This window comes from Colossoma macropomum, unplaced genomic scaffold (assembly GCF_904425465.1).
Source record: "Colossoma macropomum unplaced genomic scaffold, Colossoma_macropomum, whole genome shotgun sequence".
NCBI lineage: Eukaryota > Metazoa > Chordata > Actinopteri > Characiformes > Serrasalmidae > Colossoma > Colossoma macropomum.
In genome coordinates this window covers 15731657-15752055 of record NW_023494789.1, presented here as the reverse complement: position 1 = coordinate 15752055, position 20399 = coordinate 15731657, and the positions used below count along the sequence as shown (strand labels likewise).

The 20399-nt window shown below is 39.6% G+C and overlaps 1 protein-coding gene across 2 annotated transcripts in view; it reads left to right on the top strand.

Annotated features, from left to right (window-relative positions):
* Positions 1 to 20399, top strand: part of wwc3 (WWC family member 3) — a 62618-nt gene that overhangs the window by 31286 nt on the left and 10933 nt on the right. For both annotated transcript variants that reach the window (XM_036570264.1, XM_036570263.1), the window contains exons 4-11: positions 1736 to 1812; positions 4613 to 4692; positions 10727 to 10856; positions 11291 to 11437; positions 12717 to 12790; positions 16256 to 16504; positions 17917 to 18006; positions 19627 to 20177. In XM_036570264.1, coding sequence (XP_036426157.1) covers positions 1736 to 1812; positions 4613 to 4692; positions 10727 to 10856; positions 11291 to 11437; positions 12717 to 12790; positions 16256 to 16504; positions 17917 to 18006; positions 19627 to 20177 — 1398 coding nt within the window. The remainder of the gene's footprint in view (positions 1 to 1735; positions 1813 to 4612; positions 4693 to 10726; positions 10857 to 11290; positions 11438 to 12716; positions 12791 to 16255; positions 16505 to 17916; positions 18007 to 19626; positions 20178 to 20399) is intronic.

The window sequence follows — 20399 nt, the reverse complement described above, 5'->3', positions numbered from 1 at the left end:
TGTGTGACTTCAGAGGTTTCAGAGCTAGAAAGCTTCAGAAAAATGAAAATTGTTGATATCTAGAATAATGGACAGAACTGTGGATTGTTCCATAATGTCAGAGAAAGCTGTATAGCATCTTAATTGAAGTTATAGTAAAATCGATATCTAGAATGCTGCATATTTCAAAATTACAAATCAGATAACTGGATAAAAATAGTTGTAAATAGGTGTGTAGTGTATTTTTTTTATTTAATGGTGTTGCATAAAAAATATATATGTAAGATTAACTATAAATAATAATTATATATTATGTATTTTTTATAATTATATATGTATTTTTTTTATATATATATATATATATATATATATATATATATATATAAATGGGTATATATATGTGTGTGTGTGTATATGACTAGGTGATTCCAAACCTTTGATTGATGGTGTTTAAACACACACACACACACAGGCGCAGTGCTATTGTGAGTTGTTTGAATTAGGAGCAGCTTTTAACCCCGTCCCTTTCCTCACCTCTGTTTCCCTGACCTCCACCCTTCCTCTCTTTCCTTCTCCCTCCTCTTCACTGGACTCTCTCTCTCCGAATGACCCCTCCTTTTTCCTCTTCCCTCCTCCTTTTCCGCTTGCCCTCGTTCTCTTTTTTCATTCACCAGTTCTTGTCTCACATCCCTTCTTTTCCCTTACTGAATAATCCTGCTTACATTATGTACAGTATGACAAAGCTTTTTAATACACACGTATCAAATATTTATATTTGCCATCACTGCCTCTTTTTTTACTTGAGTACTTGTGCCATCCTAATTTTAAACCCATGCTAGATCAGCGTTGTAGATGCCTTTCATAAACCTGTATCTGTATTAAAGCAGAACAAATAACTTTGATACACTCAGACATCCAGAGTCAAACCAGTGATTTTTCTCCCCTTTGAAAAAAGACAAAAACATGGTAATTTACTTAAAATAATTATTGGTCTTATATTTATATACTTTACATGGCAGTAAGAATCATTTTGAACCTATTCTTGGCTGAAGTACATGTGTTTATGATTTCTAGACCACATTTTTGTTTATTGTATTAGTATTGGTGAGTATATTTAATATTCCACACGTTTTATCCATTATCTGATTTATGTTAACAAACTTTTTTTTTTGTTCTGGTGAAGAATGATGGAAGAATATGACTTTTTCCTTTTTTTTTTCTTTCTTTTTTTTATCCTTCTTCCATAGGAAATTGAGGAGGATCACAGAACAACTCATAAGCAAAATTTATTCGAAAATTCTTATCATGCTTTCACAGCATCAGTTATTTTGGTGTTGTTTTTTGAATAAATATATTAATAGGATCGTCCTAATCATGTGCTGCTTTATTCATTTTTTTTTTTTGTTTGTTGCTATCAAGGATGCCAGTAATTCTGGAAATTGATTTTGTCCTCGATTACCATGGACAAAAATGTCATTTGAAGAGCATGACAAAAGTGCATAGTGGAATGCCAAGCGAGTTGAAGAGAAAGCATGAAGGGAGAAAGTGAGGGATAGATAGAGGAGATGAAAGGCCGCTCACTAACACTCCTCAACCGTGGCGACACTGTATCCCCCACTTTTTCCTCTGTTCTCTTCAGGCCTGAGACCACTGGAGCAGAGTGGAGTTGGGTTTCATTGCCTGCATTCTTTCATTCATGTTCTCTTCCTCTCTCTCCCCATCTCTCTTTCTCTCTCTCCCTGTCTCTCTCTTGCAGCTCACTCTGGCTCTTCTTCAAATGCAAAATATGACCCTGACCAAATCAAAGCGGAAATCGCCTGTAGGCGTGAGCGGGTAAGTCATTATCCTCTGAGAACAATGCCTTGGACGTCATGCCTAGGAGGGGCCTGTTTGGGGAGACGTTGGGGCCCCTGATGTGTGCGCTGTGTGCATGTCAGGGGCACCTTTAGGAATGCGATGAGGCTTGGTTAGGGTTAGCAGACTCAGCAGGACATGCTGTGCGCTGTGCTGTGGTGTAGAGAGAGATTGAGATTGCTGCTTTCATATTGTCGCCATCATATCACTTCCCCATAACTCAACTTCTTTCAGTTGGTTTTTTTTTGGTCCTAAATTTCTTGGACTAAAATCTTGTTAAATTAACATAATATTAAATTTAAGAACTGTCCTTTGCGTGGATATGAGGTTTTGTTACGACAGCAGTTAAGATGAGTTAATTTCAGTGCATATTACTCACATTATGAGAGAAACATGTTACACAATCAATATCAAAGAGTTACAGTAGCTGTTTCACTTGGAAATTTTCCTACTTTGATCTGTGCTTTATTAAATTGAGTTGCTCTCAGGAAAATGAGCTGAAGCTGAAGTGGCGTGGTGGTATTGGAATGTGTTTTACAGGGTGGTGTGTGTGGGCAGGACCTTTTCCTGTTCCTGTGTGTGTGTGTGTGTGTGGATTGGGGGTGTTGGTGTGAGACCTTGCTGTTCACTGATGACTCAGCTGTTTTTGTTTTTTTCTTTTTTCATGAGTAGACTTCATTGAGGAAGGCCTACTTCACATATTCTCACTGGCGTGACAAAACCTCATATTTCCAAAATGACAACTTTAGAAAAGACAACAGAAAAAAAATTTCTTAACCTTCAGTGGACAGTGATGATATAAATATTGTGATACATGATATGTCACAATATTTATTTTTTCAGACTTCTGATCGCTTGTAACAGAGAAAAAAAGAAACCAGTAATGCTACATTTTTTTTTTAAAAATACTAAAAAAAAACTATGAACACAAGAATTTGTATTCAATATTTGCCATAATGTGTTGCATTAAATCCACTTACACAGGACTAATTTTGCTCTGTTTATAATGAAACATGCAGTTGGTCAGTGCAAATACTGACGATATCCATAATATTTTCAGAAAAGCACATTGTACTGTGTTGTGACACAATTTATCACAGTAATGATATATATTGTCAATATATAAGTCAAGGGAAAACCAAAACAAGCCCTGGTAGACCACCAAAACTGTCACCATCAGATAAACAGTACTTTCACCGCTTTCATATTTGAGAGAGAGGGGAATATCAAGCTCCACACATCTGAAAAAATCCACAGGAGTTTCTGTCCATCCTTCCACTGCAAGAAGACAGCTCAACACTATGAGTCTGAAAGGATGTGTAGCTGTCAAGAAGCTGTTACTGAGAAAAGAAAATAGATAAAAAAGAAGTAAACTGGCAAATCAAATTGGCAAAACAAAGCAGCTGCTGATATTCTCAGAGCAGTCCAGACCTCAGTATCGTTGAATGTGTTTGAGATTACTTGGATCGTGAGAAGCAGAAATGAAACCAATCTCCAAGGCTGAATTTTGGAGGTGTGGAAAAATACCCTTGCAGATTTCTTTGAAAAACTGAAATTAAGTCTCCTGGAAAGACTGGAAGCTGTAATAATGGCAAAGAGTGAACACAAAAAAAAACACTAAAATCAGAATGTATACAAATAAATAAACAGTTAATTGAGATTTGATTGTCAGTGTGTTCTCTCAACCATTTCCAGAGCACTGAGTAAGCACAGTACTTCTGGTGACCATTCAGCACCTAATTTAGCTGATCAGTCCATCATTAAATTAAATCTATTGAATGTGGAATTGAATCCTAATTTAAGTCAAAAGCCAAACTTGTGGTGTTCTAACTGTATTTTAACCATCAAATAAAATCTTTTAAAAATAATAAACCTGTTACATTTTGCTGTATTTGTTTATTTGTATTTATTCTGATGTTATGTTGTTATTCTGAGCGTTTGCTAGCTGCAACACAGCTGAGATAGGCTGCCTAAGACTTTTGCACAATGCTGTTTTTGAAAAGTTTCTTTCCAAAATGCTGTCTATCCATTTCTACCAAGAACAGATTTGACAAGAATCACAGCTGACATTTAATGCACTTTGTCAAAACATGTTATTATTTGAGTAATAAAGATGGTATTAATCATAACATTGCATTGATATTACTTGTATGTCTAAAGCCCTACTCCCAACAATATAGATCATGGAAAAAAAAATAATGAAGGTGGCATTCAAAGGAGAATTTGGCCGATGCTTCAAAATTCTTGCATAATTAAGCATTTAAGATGTAAGAAAAGTCATTCAGAATGGTTTGATATGCTCCATTATAGAGAGCCTTACAGAAAGTTATTGCATAAATGGTTGAGTACTCTGCCTGATACCTGAAACATTGTTATGGGAATATTTTGGTCCAAAATGTAGAGCATTGTAAGGCAAAATAGTCCCTAAAGAAAGCATTTTGTCCCAGATATACCTCTATTTTACCATCTCAACATAACATTGAAAACCATGGTGGTTTTGGATAGTAAATAAAATGGCTGCATTTGCATTTGTGCAGTGGTGGTTCCCATCACCACCACTGTAAAGAAACCATTTCACATCAAAACCTTCTGAATAACTTTGCATCTTAACAATTGAATTGTGCAGAGATTTTGATGTCTCTGAAATTCCTCCTTGCATTTTGGAAAGAAGCCCTTCATATATAATACATATAGTAAAATTGTATTATCCCACACACCGAATTTATGTGAAAGCAAACCTGTGTGTGAGTTGTAATGTCAATCTCTCTTGTGTTCACAGCTCTGTAGACTCAAACAGGAGCTGGCCCAGATGAGGCAGGAGCTGCAGTACAAGGAAATGGGAGTAGAGACCCTACAAGAGTGAGTTTTATACAGAACTCAAAACAAGTCCTGTGTTAAATTTATCTTTCCTCCATGCTTTTGTTTGGAGACTCAATCTGTTCCTTCCATTTTTCTGTTTCCATGAGTTTTTAGTCTCCAGTTTGTATCAGGTTTCCTCTGTTGTGAGCATGTCTGTATCTGTGTTTTGTGATGTGCGAGTCTACAGTGTCTCTTGCAAGTTTGTACGTTGACCTTGGCAAGATTTAAGGCTTTCGTTATCAGTCTGTGCAGTCCTGGACTGTGATAACAAATCTCCACAAAGGAGCATCCCCCACTCTGAGCATTTAAAGCAGTGGTTCAATGAAGAATTGAGTAGTTCATCAGCCAAGACTTACTTTGTTGTACAATACTGGGTTCTTGTTCTGTTTTGCACTAGAGCTACAAAGATGATATAGCCCACAAGTAATGTAAGCTTCTAGCCTTCATGTTAGCATTGTGCAAACTCTGTGCCTGTCAAACCATGTTGAGTGTTGCAGTAATTTCCAGTAGACCTGCTTATGTAGTTTCTGACACTGTATGATGTACTGTTATCCATCATAAGTATGTTGTATAGCTAGAAACTGTGGTAGCTTGAAGGCTATATTTTGTCCACTTTTTGTCCATTGTTGTAGACAAAGGCTGCTCTGATTGCTGTACACATACTGCTGTTGTCCATCCCAGTCAAAAGGCTAAAACATGTTGATTTTCTCCTCTAATGACTGCTGACCTTTTCATCCCAGGCTATCATTTCTCTTATACACAGCACAAACGCCATATATGTTCCATATGGAAAACACTGAACATATCCCATCATTCAGTGTGGCTAAATGTGGCACTGTTTATGTAGCAGTCCCCGAGTGCTGTGTGATTATGGCACTAACAGTCATAGACCACGACTAGTCCAAACAGGCCCCTTTTCCCCTCACGCTCTCGCTACATACAATGTGATTCAGACCAGTTTCAAATAATGCAGCTCACCAGAGCAGTTCAAATTTATTTAATGATGTAATTGTAAGTATTATTCAGTTCAGTGAAGCAGCAAACCAAACATTTACTGCGTAGTAGAGGACTCTCTTAAAATAGCTGCAGTGGAAAAGGCCCACTTAAAAATTCCTGGGGGTTTTTGTTGTTTGTTTTGTGTCCCCCCTTTTGTGAATGGTCTTCACATGAAGCTGTAGTGGAACAGCATTTAGATGCTATGTTTTGGATGAACACCAGCAGGTGGTAGTTGTTTTTTTTTTCCTTGTAGTCTTGAATGTGTGTGTTTTTTGAGGAAGGGGATATTTGAGGAGACACACACCTCTGTGTCTGTGTGTGTTCGAGAGAGAGAGAAGTTGTGTTCTGGAAAAGGAGACTCCACCTCAGGAAGAGGATGCACCAGTGGAGTGCAGAGAGCCAAGGCAGGAAAGAGAGAGAGAGAGAAGGGGAGGGAGGGTGGAGGGACAAAAAGTGCTTGAAAGCAGTTTGAAAAACACAGAGATATCTGGCAGCAAATTCCTTGCTTCTTCCTGCGTCCCAGTGAGAGCGCTTATCTCTTAGATAGAACACAACTCGAGTGGCTCCCAGAATAGCAGCTCAGCTCTCAGAGCTTCAGGAAGATAGAAGATGGAGGCGCCCTGCCTGGTTTCTTTCTCTGTCTTTCTCTCTCTGATTCAGATTTGACCTGAATTGTTAACAACTAATGAAAAAGCAATGAAACCACTAACAGTGACTATGTAAACGGGCAAAAATGTGTAAAGAGATGTGTACACTCAAGCATGTTTTTATCTGTTTCTGTCATTTATCTACATATCGTTGCTCTCCAAAGGAAATCTCCAAATTGTCTCTCCAAAATGGCACCTTTATGAAAAAAGTAGGGTTTTTTTTTTGGACAGTGACAATAAATTAGCAATGTACTGAATGTTTATGGCTTTTTCATGGGATTCTGAACTCTCTACAGCCAAATTGGCCCATGGCCTTATTTGTTCATTCATTCATTCTTTCATTCGTTCATTCATATATTAATTTATTATATCCGTAGCTCACACGGTGTGAACACCAGGAACACATTAGTACCAATACATTTTATTAGGCAAGGTTATAACATAACATTTATTAGCTCTGAAATGCCAAACCTGAGTTTCAGTTGCCTATTTAAATAATTTGAAATCAAATAGAATGCTCCATTGAAAGTCAGAGGTGACTCGCTGTTTAGCGTAATGACTACTGCTATAGCTGCGAGTTCACTTATTAAACTGGCTGTTTGAGCAAAATTTGGCCATTTCCTATAGTGCTCTGCTTATATATGTGTATATAAATATATGTGTGTGTGTGTGTATATATATATATATATATATATATATATACATATATATATATATATATATATACATACACACACACACACACACACACACATCCTTGCACTGACACACTTTGTCTGATTTATCAGTTCCACTTACCATATAGGCACACTTTGTAGTTCTGAACAGATTGTAGTCCATCTGTTTCTCTGTATACATTGTTAGCCCCCTTTTATGCTGTTGTTCAGTGGTCAGGACCCCCACAGAGCAGATAGTATTTGAGTGGTGGAGCAATCTTAGCACTGCAGTGACGCTGACGTTGTGGGGGCATAATAGTGTGTGGCTAAAGTAGATCAGACACAGCAGTGCTGCTGGAGTTTTTAAATGTTGTGTCCATTCACTGTCCACTCTATTAGACACATCTACCTTATAGGTACACCTTGTAGATGGAAAGTCATGTCCCACTCCCTCCTTTATTTCACCCAAGTCATCCTCATAGTTTTTCACCCTGGGGCTTGTGTACAGCTCAAAATCACTTCAATTAGCAATAGAATCACTAATTATTCCTCACACTACATCACAACCATCCAAACACACAGGACTACAGTGGGGAAATCCCGCTGAAAGTGATGTCAGAGAGTGACAGCCCTGTAAACGAGATGTCAGTGCAGGTTTTGCAGTGTTCTGTGGGGCGAGAAAGAGGAAAGAAAGAGCTTTATGTGTCTGAATATCAAATCAGACGGGTGGTTTTAGCTGCAGTGTCTGCAGTGTCGCCGCTGGCTGTAGACACGATGCTGTTTTTCCCTTTGCTGTGGTCGGACTGTGTCTAATGTGACAGACAGGTTGTTTTCCTCCTAATGAGAGTGGCGGGGCTTGTAAGCTAGAATTATAATGAGCGAACTGGCTTAACCCCTTCCACTGCAAACACAAGGAGGACAAAACTTTGCACGAATGCCAGACTTTACAATGGCTGCTGCTGTTGTTTTTTAGCTTTGCAGCATACGCTGGGTCTGTTTTTGACTGAACCAGGACGCATAAGCAGGTCTGTTGGAGACTATTTGAGAACTCAACCCTGTTTCAGGCAACTGTGTACGCGTGATTCAGGCATGCAGTTTGCATAATGATATGGGTACAATAAACATGGTATCTGTGTATGTTGGCTGCATTAGCCTTTTCGCTCCAGTGCAAAACTAAGCAAGCAGACATCACAAAATATGTCTTGACTGATTGACTAAATCTGGGGTAATGGGAAAATTATGTCAATTCTTCACAGCTGTGATGTCATTCATGATAACGTATGACCTCATACTGTTGCTTTTATACAACAGTTTGGCAAAGTAAAGAAAAAAGTAAAGCAAAGAAGCTCCCAAGTGTTAGCAAAAGTAATTCCAAGTGGTTTGCCAAGTGACCGTTGTTGTAGTAGGGGGAAAATTCAGATCAGGTTGAATACTTTTCAGCCAATCAGATTGTGTGGTCAAACCTTGCTATTGTATAATAATTGTATTGATTATTAATGAACTGGTAAGTGAGCGCTGGCTACCCCCGGTTTCTGCTGTGGCTGCTCGCAGGCTTGTTCAGTGTGATGGGTGGAGTGGGCTGGCTGCTTGGAGGTGTGTGAGTTGGTGGGTTGGGTGGGGCGGCCGGTGCGGGGAAGTGGGCAGACAGGGAGTGGGCCATGCGCCGGCAGGGCAGGGCTGCATGTGGAGGCTGGAGGTTAGAGGGGAAACAAAGCCCTGCTTGTGCAGAATGTCTCAGTCTCTCTGTCTCTGTCTCTCTCTCTCTATCTTTAACTCTCTCTCTCTCTCTCTCTCTCTCTCTCTCTCTCTCTCTCTCTCTCTCTCTTTAACTCTCTCTCTTTAACTCTCTGTTGGTTCAGTAAAAACCTGCATAATGAACTTCAATTGTTGACAGCGTGTCTAAGGTATTTTTTCAGAAGTTTAAATGTTTGCTGTCAGATTAAAGTATATTAGAGTAGCTGGTTTAAGTGTGAAGGAATGGCTTGTTGATTCTTATCTTTGTGTATGAGAATGGAGCTCACAGTGATGTGACTGTTTCTGGCTGTGGTCATGCTTTTATGTCACTGACTTGCTCCCCAATGAGGTTTTAGTAAAACTTCTTCTGTTTTCTGTACCATTTCAGTAGGATCAAAAAATGGGTTGTTAATCACAATATCTAAACTACTTCATTGCACAAATAAAGAGAAATGGAGGTGTAAGCTCTGTACTAGAGGTGTTGAAATCCAATGCATGTTTAGAGTGAGTAGCCTGGTTTTCTGCATGGCTCTAGGAGTGGCATTCTGTTACTCAGAACAACATTTCAGACATAACACTCATGCAGGAGGATGAGTGAGTACGGGTGTGCATGTGGACGCTCTGGTGCTTTGAGAAGGCAGACATTCCACGACGAGTGGCTTAAGCAGGGCTAGCTCCAGTTTCACTTGCCTAATTATTATGCCTTTGAGACCAGAGGCCACACTAAGTTAAAACAATATTATTCCAAAGTGGCTAAATGGTTAAGCTGTCTGTCTGACACAGTGGGCAAAGACCCTTCAGTGTTGTTTAACTTTTACACTTTCCTACCTAAAGTGCCGCCAGGTTTAAGAATCTCTTCTATAACATCATGCTTAGTCTTGATCTTCTCCTTTCAGACATGGACACTCTGCTGTTGTTTATTATGTGTTTTCTCTGTACATCATGGCCCTCAGTCAATGTGTGAAAATAACACTTAAGTGGAGTAACACCCTATTTAACTTAAAGACACGTTAACTTGATTGTCCTTTAACTCTGTGATTGGGTGTGGCGAAAGGTCCTTTTAAACTATGTTAAGGAGTCTGTGTACTTAAACATTTAGACACAAATGATTTAGTTAGGTAAAGACAAGGATTAAGAGAGAAAAATGTGGGCATGTGAGGACAGTCACTGTTGAATAAGTGTGTGTATGTGTGTGTGTGTGTGTGTGTGTGTGTGTGTAAACGAATGAATAAAATTCATCATGAATTAAATTTTTTTGTGTATGCTTAGGACAATTACTGTTGATTATATTAGTAATTGAATATTGAACCTGTTATTTTGATGAATAGTTAAGTCATCAGAGTTTTATGTTAAAGACCAAACCATCAGTGGTGCTGGAATGTCCACTCACTGTCCACTCAACCTTGTTGGTCCACCCTGGAGATGTAAAGTCAGAGACGATAGCTCATCTGTTGCTGCGCAGTTTGTTAGTCATCCTCTAGTCCTTCATCAGTGGTCACTGGACGCTGTTGGCTGAATATTTTTGGTCGGTGGACTATTCTCAGTCCAGCAGTGACTCTGAGTTGTTTAAAAACTCCAGCAGCGTTGCTGTCTGATCCACTCATACCAATGCAACACACACTAACACACAACCTAAGAATGATCCACCACCCAAATAGTACCTGCTCTGTAGGGGTCCTGTGGGGGTCATGACCATTGATAAACAGGGTAAAAGGGGGCTAACAAAGTATGTAGAGAAACAGATGGACAACAGTCTCTGTAACTGTAACTGTAGAACTACAAAGCGCGTGGGCTGATAAAATGGACAGTGAGTGTGGATGCAGTGTAGGTATACTAACAAAGTGCTCATTAAGTGTATAGGAGAGTGTAAAATATACATTATCATACTTAGTACCAGCTAACCACTGCTGATCAATAGGAAAGGTACATTTTATTTATTTATTTATTTATTTATTTGAGTTAATTTATGACTGTGATGTGTGTTTGTGTTTCCCTTTATAGAATTGACCGGAAGATGTCCAGCAGTCAGACCAACTACAAGCTGGACGAGGCACAGGCTATCTTCAATGAACTGCGCAGCATTAAGAAGGCTATCAGCTCAGGCGAGAAGGAGAGGCAGGACCTCATCCAGGTCAGCTGCTTTTTCAGCACAGGCACCCCTTTTTCCCAGACGTTTGCCTGACTGCTTATTTAGGTGGAGGAGAGATGGGTCCTGTGATGTTGGCTTACAGATTTTGGCTTGTTAGCCGTGCTCAGGAGTTTGGCTCTTTCATGGTGTCCTTCCCACAGGCACTTTCCGGCCGCTTCACTGTTTATTGTTTAAGTCCGAGCTGCACAGTTCCTTTCCACTCATGACCTGCTCCATACTGCCACCATGTGGCAAATATTTTATTCTGGTATATTTAGTTTGTGTGTTTTTTTAAAAACGTGTTTTAAAATGACACAGCATAGCACCTCTGTTTAACCTAATTCTATGCTGGTATTAATTAATTTGTATTTATTGACAAATGTAATCAGTCTTTCACGTATTTCTTTGTCTTTTCTCTGCTGGTCTGTGTGTCTCAGAGCCTGGCAAAGTTGACCGTGAATTTCCACAGCCTTTCCATTGGTGACTCCATAAATGAGGTGGCCAACAGTGCAGGAGCTCTGAGCGACTCCTGCAGCATGCAGCAGTACACAGACGCTGGCTGCCAGACGGACCTGATTGGGGAGGTTGGTTTATTCGTTTTCAACTGGGATTTTGTGGACATAGCATTCTTCCAGAATCAGTACTTTGGAATATGTTTATACATCTCAGTCAAGCCAAGACAGATAAAAAAAAAATTGCACTAGCCACTTGGGCCACCAAGCCAAGTAATCCTGTGACCAAAATTAAGGATTTGTGGCCAGAATAATAGAAACATTATCTTATGTGCGTTGTATTTACAATTAAGAAGCATGCTTCAGTACAAAAAAAATCAGGTGATGCTTTGAAAAAGGAAATATTTGTTAATAATTTACATTATTAAAGAACATTGCCATTGTGGTGACCCTGGTGGTCCCCCTCTTTGAAGCTGATGCACCTGATGTCATCGTAGGTTATTTTACTAGATGTTACTTAGCTACTGACTCTCCCCAGTTTACACCTTATTTTATAGAATAATATTAGCAAACTTCAGCCAGTAGAACAGCATTTATGATTAGCTGTCGCAATGGTTGCAGTTATAGAGTTGCAACAAAATCTGATTTTTCTGATTAGTTTCATGTCCAATCCAAAAAAGGGAATAAGTAGGCAAAACTCCAAGTGGCCTCTCAGTCTTTGCAATTTTAGTGGCCAAAATGTGAGGTCAGGAGCACTGGGCTGTAGTTACCATTGCCCTGACCTCATTACTGTTTGAAAAGACCGTCTTGAAAAACCAAAGTGGAAGCCCAGCCTGGTCACTGAACTTTCTAAAATACTAAAGGAAATGGTTTCCTAATGAGCGTAAAGAAACCTAAAGAAATGTTTAACTGTAACTGGTATGTTTTTGTGCATTGCTTGTATACATTGTACTTGAACCCAGGTGCTGTTATGCCTTACAATAGGGAAGAAAATTACATTTAGAAAAATAAAACTAAATACATCATCTAAATGCATACAAAACAGTTATATAGTCAATCAGTTATGTAAAAAAACTACTGATCATTTTCTGTATACAGCAAGTTTTACCATGTAAAAGTGTTATGAGCTTTTAGAACCACTGTATTAATAAAATTGTTTAATTTTAATATAATTTCTTCCTGCTCCAATTATGGATGACACTCTTACAATTTCTACTTCCACTCTGTTCCTTGTTTTATTCTAAGAAATCAAGAGACAGTATTGCCTTTGTTAAACATTTCTTCAGGCAGCATTGAGAAATATACTGACTGGAGATATTAGCTTTGCAGCTACTATAATTATAATAATAATGACCTCTGACTGTGACTCATTGCAGGATCCATTTTGTAATTTGCAAACTTGTCTTTTCAGTTTGGTTCCCAGGAATCATCACCGTTAGTTGACAAAATCAGGCTCAACTGGCAGTATGAGGAGGCCAAGAAAAAGTGAGTCCTGTTTTCCATCCTTCTGTAAAGGAGTGGGGATTGCTGTATTGCTGGAATACTACTTCTTCCTTCCTTTTTACATTCTAAATTTAGTCTTTTTTCATTGTGAAGATGCACTGTTCCATTGATTCACTGTGACCTAGGGAATAGAAAGGAAATTGTGCTTCAGATTATGTTGCATTTGATCCCTTTCTTTGCTGAGGCTCTTTCAGCTGCCTCTAGGAGAGTTTCTGTTACTCCTCACTGAGCTGAGAGGCTGGTGATCACATGCTTTATCAGCTGTGTGGCTCAGACTGACTCTGCTGTTTTTCTGTAAAACCCGCAGTTGCTCATGGCAGACATGTCTTTTGTAATTGTAGCTAAACAAAGTATGTAGATAACCTTGCTGCTTTTAAAGTGACGGTTCAGCAAAAAGAAAATGTGCAAAAAGTTGCATAGCTAAAAGAAGTAGTCACAGCCGCCATAATGGCTGAATTTCATTTGTATGTTTGGCCTTTTTTATAGATGTCATGCAGTGTCAGAAACCACATAAAATCTTACTGAGAAGCCACTTGTGAAGCGCCAGTCCCTGATGAATACGCTTCACTGCTCTTTAGTATTTAAAAAGTGCAGGACTGGGCTGGCACTACTGACAGATGTAGCAGCACAGCAGGGATGTCCTATGTTTTTATGCGGGCTGCAAGTGGACTTTACAAGACGCGTGTTGCCATAGCCACAGTGCTATCCACAAAGCTGCAGCTGTGACGTCAGTAGGAGAAAGAGAGGCAGAGAGGAGGAGGGATGGAGAAATGGAGAGGGGGAAAAACCTGTGGAAACTTGCATGCTCTGTGACTGAGTCATGTCGTCTGAACTCCAAAACACACAAACACGCATTCAGAGCCATCTTTCAGTAACTCACCCGTGTTTTACAACATGCATGACCGCTGAGGCACACCTGACCCTGCACTTTTACAGACAACAGACACAGTCACATGCAAAAGTTTGAACACCCCTGCTCAAATCACATTCTGTTGATTTCCTAAGTGACAATAAGTACACATCCTCTACAGAGAACACACCTCTGCACATCGTAATGCACAGGTACTGTTTATTTGCTGAATTGGACATACTGGAAAAATACATCCTCTACAGTAGTGATTCCTGAACTTTTTGCAGTCCTGTACCCCTCAGACATTAAACTTCCTGCTGCATACCCCCTCTCATTCCTGCACGCAGATTACCATGATGCATATTTGACCCCTTAAAATCCTAGACTTATTACATACTAAGCCGTATTATTCAGTAACTGCAGGGACTTCAGTGCAACCTGGTTCAGCTATTCTTAGCTTATGGAAGTGTGTAATAAAACTTTGGCCCTGCCGGCAGGTCCTGACCATTTAAGGGGTTAAGGCAATAAAAACGTTTAGTACAGGATACTTACTTCATTCATGCACACAGTAGACAGTAAATTGAATTAACTTTACTGCTGTTAGTTTCTCCTGAATACGCAGCACTCGGAAGGAGCCAGAGTGAAACGCCTTCTTATCCAGCACAGCCTTTTATAATAAAGAATTTATGTATTTCCCCATTTAGTTTTACATAGGCATTTTACTGATTTGGAATGACTGTGGACTGATTGTGGAAGGTAATGTAACCAAAGTAACTAACAGACGCAAATCGTACTTACGTAATTATCATATCGTAATTAAAAGCTTTTGCCTAATCAAGAGTCCTTAATCAGTCCCACCAGGGTTTTGCTGCCTTATTTTGTGAATGTTACAGGCTAAAATGCTTCATTATGCTGCAGCTTTTCTCAGTATTTCTGGTGATATTTGCACTTCGTTTTAGGGGGAGAGTTTGCAATTAAACTGTAAAAATCTGGGATCATTGAGAGCCTGGTATTTCTCCCATTTGTCTTGAATGTAGCCTAGTTAGTTCCTGACAAAAACAAGGGGGAAACAAACAGAAAAAATAAGTGTACCTCTTAGAAACTTGAGAATTGTAAAAAAAAATATATATATTTTAATGCTGTTTTAAACTCTTAAACAGGAGAGTTTGTAATGAAACTAATTGTATCTAAAAATACCTTGTTTATGCAGTATAGTATTTAGAAAATGAGGAGAAGAAGTAAAGAAAAGTGCTCTGAAACTTATTCTGGTAGAACATGCAGTAACACTGGATGACACCTCTTGGGCAGTATCCAAAGATTACTTCGAATTTCCCTCAGACTGTATGTTGCCGTGACAGTGGGGAGTTGTTCTACTGTAGCTTAATGGCTTATTAATTCAAAAGGGAACTACATGTGCATTTGTGTGTGTGTGTTGTTTACTAGTATTTAACTAGCTGTGTAAAACTAGTCCTCTTTCAGACCTCTTTCACAACATGGCAGCTTCTGAAGCATTGTCGTGTGGTTACTTGTCAGTCATTTCCTGTATCTGATTGTATCGCCCTATCTCACAGGCCCACTGCTGAACTAGATTTAGATGTTCTTTGAAACTTGAACACAGTGCAAAATCCATAAAAGTGTAAAAATTGATGTCATGACATAAAAGTGACAGTCATCAGGTTTGTGTGTTGTCTACAACAGTGTTGCACGATATACTAAGTCTGTACCCTTTTTCAGTGTAAAATGTTTGCCAGTTGGTTGTCTAAAATATTTGTTGACAAATCATTTCTGTGTTATCCATGGCTTCCTGGCCTGTAGCACAAAAGGTGAATGAAAGAAGTAGCATTACTGAGCCAGGAGGGGGAAAAAAATATGGCATGTGTGCACTGCTGCAAGTCACACTTTAAAGCCTGAAATAATAATTGAAAAGACAGAGGGGTCGGGTCAGATTTCTCTGGAGTTTTTTGGGCCATATTAAATGTCTTTATGAATTAATGTCACATGCACAGGCTCTAAAAGAAACTCTGGCTTGCTATTTAGGTCTCAAATACAAAATCAACATTACACTGATGGAGATATGATAACAATGGTATATAATTCACTTGCATCCCTGGAAGACATGCCCTTTTTCAGGTTTTGACTAAGTTCTCTTTGAATACTTATTCAACACACTTGTGAACATCAGATTCATTCTCCGAAGCACAACCAACGTTACAAAGTTTACTTCGGCATGTTGCATGCAATTCCACATTTACACAAGAGAGGTCTCCAAATTCCCAAAACTTACATATTGTAGCATTACAATAATTGTGAGATCACTTATACAGTTTACACATCTAGTGCAAAAATAATTTGATGATTAGACAAAATCACAAGCCACTGCACATATTGCAAGGGTTGGTTGCAAATTCTTGGAGGGATTGCTTCATATTAATAGTGAGGATATATTGTGTGTTGAATAATATTGAAGAAAAAGAGTGAACTTTTTTTTGAGTGTATACATATTATACCCATAAACTCTCACAAATGCACAGATTTTTATACAAATTTGTTTTTCTCTCTCTCTCTCAATTCTCTCCCTCTATATCTCATTCCCACAGAGTGTCCAGTATTCAGCACCAGCTGGCCCAGTTGGACAGTGAGAGCTGGTCGGGGCGTGCTGAGGCTGACCGAGACCGAGACTGTCTGCAGCTGCTGAGGGAGAAGGAGGCACTCCTGCAGGAGCTCACGTTGCTCTGCCAGCAGCAGCACCCCCCAGAGCTCTTCCTCCAGTTAGACGAGGAGAGGCGCAAGCTGGAGGAGGAGGTGCAGAAAGCCCAGAGCACACAGAGTCAGGGGGCCAACCAAAGGTCAGCACTCAGTACTACTGCATGTAGACTGAAGACTTGTCTTGTTCTTGTGCAAGCATAAAAATGCTATTTCAGTATCAGCTCAAAGGTATCGTCCAAATCCAGCCTATTTACACTAACTTAAGAATACTTTCCAAGTAGATGACAGAACAGCTCTGTAAGTTACTATGGATAAGAAGCATCTGCTGTAAGTGTAGACTGTGTCAGTACACTAACTACACTGCTTCTGTTTCTGGAAGAACATTTATGCTACAAAAACAAAGAGTAGTTTTGGACTCCAACAAGGTGGTGACAGGACTCATTACTAGCTACTAGCTACCATTTAAGATGTAGCAAGATGCTCCTGTATAATGGTGCAGTCACAGGAATGTCCCGGTTTGCAGATTTTGTTGAATTGTATGGTGGCCAACTGCTGCTTGTAGCTAAAAAAATCTGGGCACCACAATGGCAGGAGTGAAAAGGGTGTTATCAGCAATAGGGCACAGAATTGCAATGGCAGTAAGCTGTTGACACTGCATTCCAAAACATCATCGTGGTAGTTTCATTGTGTATCAGAATACTACAGCCATGGTGGTTTAGCATAGATACTTTCAAGTAAATAAGGGTCCCTCATCCCCCTACTGGGAGCAGAGACAGTTTAGTAAGGCACTACTGGCCGCTCATTATGAAGAATGATACTCCAGAGATACGACAAAGAGATATTGGCCACACAAGGAGCCAGTGCAGTGCCTCAAAGCTTTAATCTGAATTCAGACCACCGAAGTTCTGTGCTTTACAGACTGTGTTAACAACTTCTGTTCTTATGATAAAAAGTGAAGCCATATGTGTCATGTGCTGTGTCATTAGTCAGCAAAGCTAGTTGATTATGGAATGGGCATGTCTTAAAAACAAAAGCACTTAATAATTCTACAATTTCTTTGAATTATTTTTAATGTATTTATTTGTTGGTTACACATCATATATAGGTCTTTACTGTCTAAATGCAGTATTTCATACAGTATTGATATTATACAGTGCTATGCAATAGTATTAGGCATCTGGAGGGGGATAGAGCTATTTATCTGGGGAATTTATTTGTTTAAAAGACACTACATTAGACTAAATACCAATAAATGATACATTGTGATTAGGTGTCTCTTAGTGTGTTAGCTTAGCCATTTCCCAACCTCTCCATGTTGTGGATAAATATTTACATTTAAATCCAATACCTGCTTCTTCTAACCAAAATATTAAGAACTGTTTTTAAAAAACATTAAATTCTTGTTACATTTCACTGTTTATCTGCATTTATTTAATGTTGTATAGTGTTTTACTCAGAAAAATCACATTTACTACTGAGATAAATACGTTCAAAGAATTTTCTTGGCTGCTGAAGACTTTTGTATGATACTGTACGTGTCTGCGTGGTGTAGGATACTGCAGCAGGAGAAGAGGAATGTGTTGCTGCGACAGCTGGAGGAGGCCACCCGCATCACCACCTATCTACACTCTCAGCTCAAGAGGTACATTATAGCTTTACATATAGAACACAAATATATAGAATATATACCTTTCAAAAAGCAATGTGCTTAGTCATAAATGTGCAGCAATAATTTACGTAATTTTTCCTTAACCCCAAATGTAGTTGATAAGTAAAGACATGTTATTCAGCTAACAAGTAATGGGAGCTTATGTATACCACACCATTGTGCAAACTGTATGTTTAGATCATCACACGCTTCTATCAGTTACAGTGAGTTGTTAAGTAATTACATATAGACTGAATTATTTAGTTTCTGACACTGTATGACAATACAGTGAGCTATAAAAATGGACAAAAGTACAACAAAGACTGTTCACATTACAAGCCTCATTGCTCAGTTCCAGTTTTGGATCTAGTATTTAACTTGGTGGTCCACTTTTGTGTAGGTCAGTTCTTATGGTCATTACTGCAGTGCTGTTCTCTTGCAGTTCATGGCAACATCAGGTTTAATACAGTTTCAGATACCAAGTCTTTCATTATAGAAAAAAGCTTGCTGATCTAATGGACAGAACAAAGCACTAACAGTGAATACGATGTTTAAAGAAAGAGACAAAACAGCTTTTTGCTGGCATGTAGTTTAGACAGAGCTGGTTTATGAGGAGCCTGACCACTTCCACTTTCTCCTGTTATGTCAAAAACTTGACTGCAAAATGCGAGAGGGCACCCGTGAGCGAGTCCTCAATGAATGGGGGTAAATGGAGCTCAGCGGCTAAAAAAGAAACGTTAAAATAGTTTCTAATCACTCGCCCAGAACTTTCCCTTAATTTTAGATAGTAGAATGATGTATTTAAAACTATAATTTTTCCTTTTTTCTACAGCAAATGGGTTTTAGCCAGCAAGACGCTACTATTACTGCTACTGAGTGTTAATTTGTTAGTGAGCGGAGCAGCTCATTGGCTGTTCGCACTCACTGACGTCATGGACGTATATGAGGCACTGCTTTAAATTTCTAGAACTCGAGTTCAAAAGCTTTTAAAAAATATAACATCAGTGTTAAAATGGTTTAGGCTATTTAGTGTGCAGGAAATAAATGTATTCATTTACATTGAAAATGTTTAAGCATTTATAAACTATGATTTTGCTCAAATGCTCCATCTTAACCCATTCATTTTGGACTCGTCCGGGAGCGCCCTCTAGTGTTTGAGAAACCCGGAAGACATTACAGAGTGGTAATTCTCCTCCCTACAGGTTCTCTGGTTTGGATAGCACGTTTTAATAAGTTACAGATCAGATTCTTTTAAAACTTGCTTAAATTTCATCTGGATTAGTTATTGCACCTGACAGGTTTTTAGTAAGAATGTACTTTGGTGCAGTGCAATGCATGCAACTGAAAACGAGACACAACTAAAAGTCACTACTAAAGATTCAAGACTCGACTTAGACTGCAGTTGTGAACATCTCTCATCTCTCTGATCTTTTGTGTGATGCTAATGGTGTACATAAGCTTTTATTGCTTGCAGCTATAATAGCCATGTAATTCCAGTGTAAAACATAATGATGTCTAAACTAAGCCACTATTATTTGAGGTAAAGAGTAAATGAAGTTTTTTCTGGAACTCTTCCTTCTCATAGCCCTACTTAACTCCTCTCTCTTTCCTTAGTCTCTCAGCCAGTTCGCTGACCGTGTCGTCCAGCAGCAGCCGAGGCTCTCTAGCCTCTAGCCGAGGCTCTTTAGCGTCTAGCCGCGGTTCTCTGAGCTCCGTCAGCTTTACAGACATCTATGGTCTGCCCCAGTATGAGCGGCAAGAAGGCTGTGTGGATGTCCCGGACCCCTCCTTCCGCTACCTGCTGCCTGTGGAGGCCCCAAGCAGAGACACTTCTGCGTTCGTCCCCAAACGTGCCCACGACGCTCCGCAGTCGCTCACCTCTCTCTCCTCCCGCTCTTCGCTCTCCTCGCTCTCCCCTCCCAGCTCCCCCATGGACACCCCCTACCACTCAGGCCCACAGGACTGCCCCCTCACCCAGATGACCGAGGAGTACATGGAATTGGCTGGCCGGGGGATGGTGCTGGAGGGGCTCCGAGGCCAGACTCAAGCCCAGCAGCAAGCTCCCCTTTCTGTGGAAGGTGAAACAGGAGGCTCCTCTACAGCTCACCTTCTGGAGGGCAAGGGCCATAGAGACGGTGGAGTCCAAACACCATACAGTTCTACAGGTAAGAAAGATCATTCCAAAACAAATATTAACATTTTCGCAAGTGTGCAGTTGTGATGTATTGATTTGAAAGTGGCAATTCAAGTCCGTTTTGAAGTGTTATAGTGGGTAGTCCATGTCCTAAAATCTTACTTGCACAAAGGCATGGACCACTGAGCCCCTTGACAGTTGGGACCAGGCATCAGCATGTACATGAATGACCTGAAACATTACTTAACATACC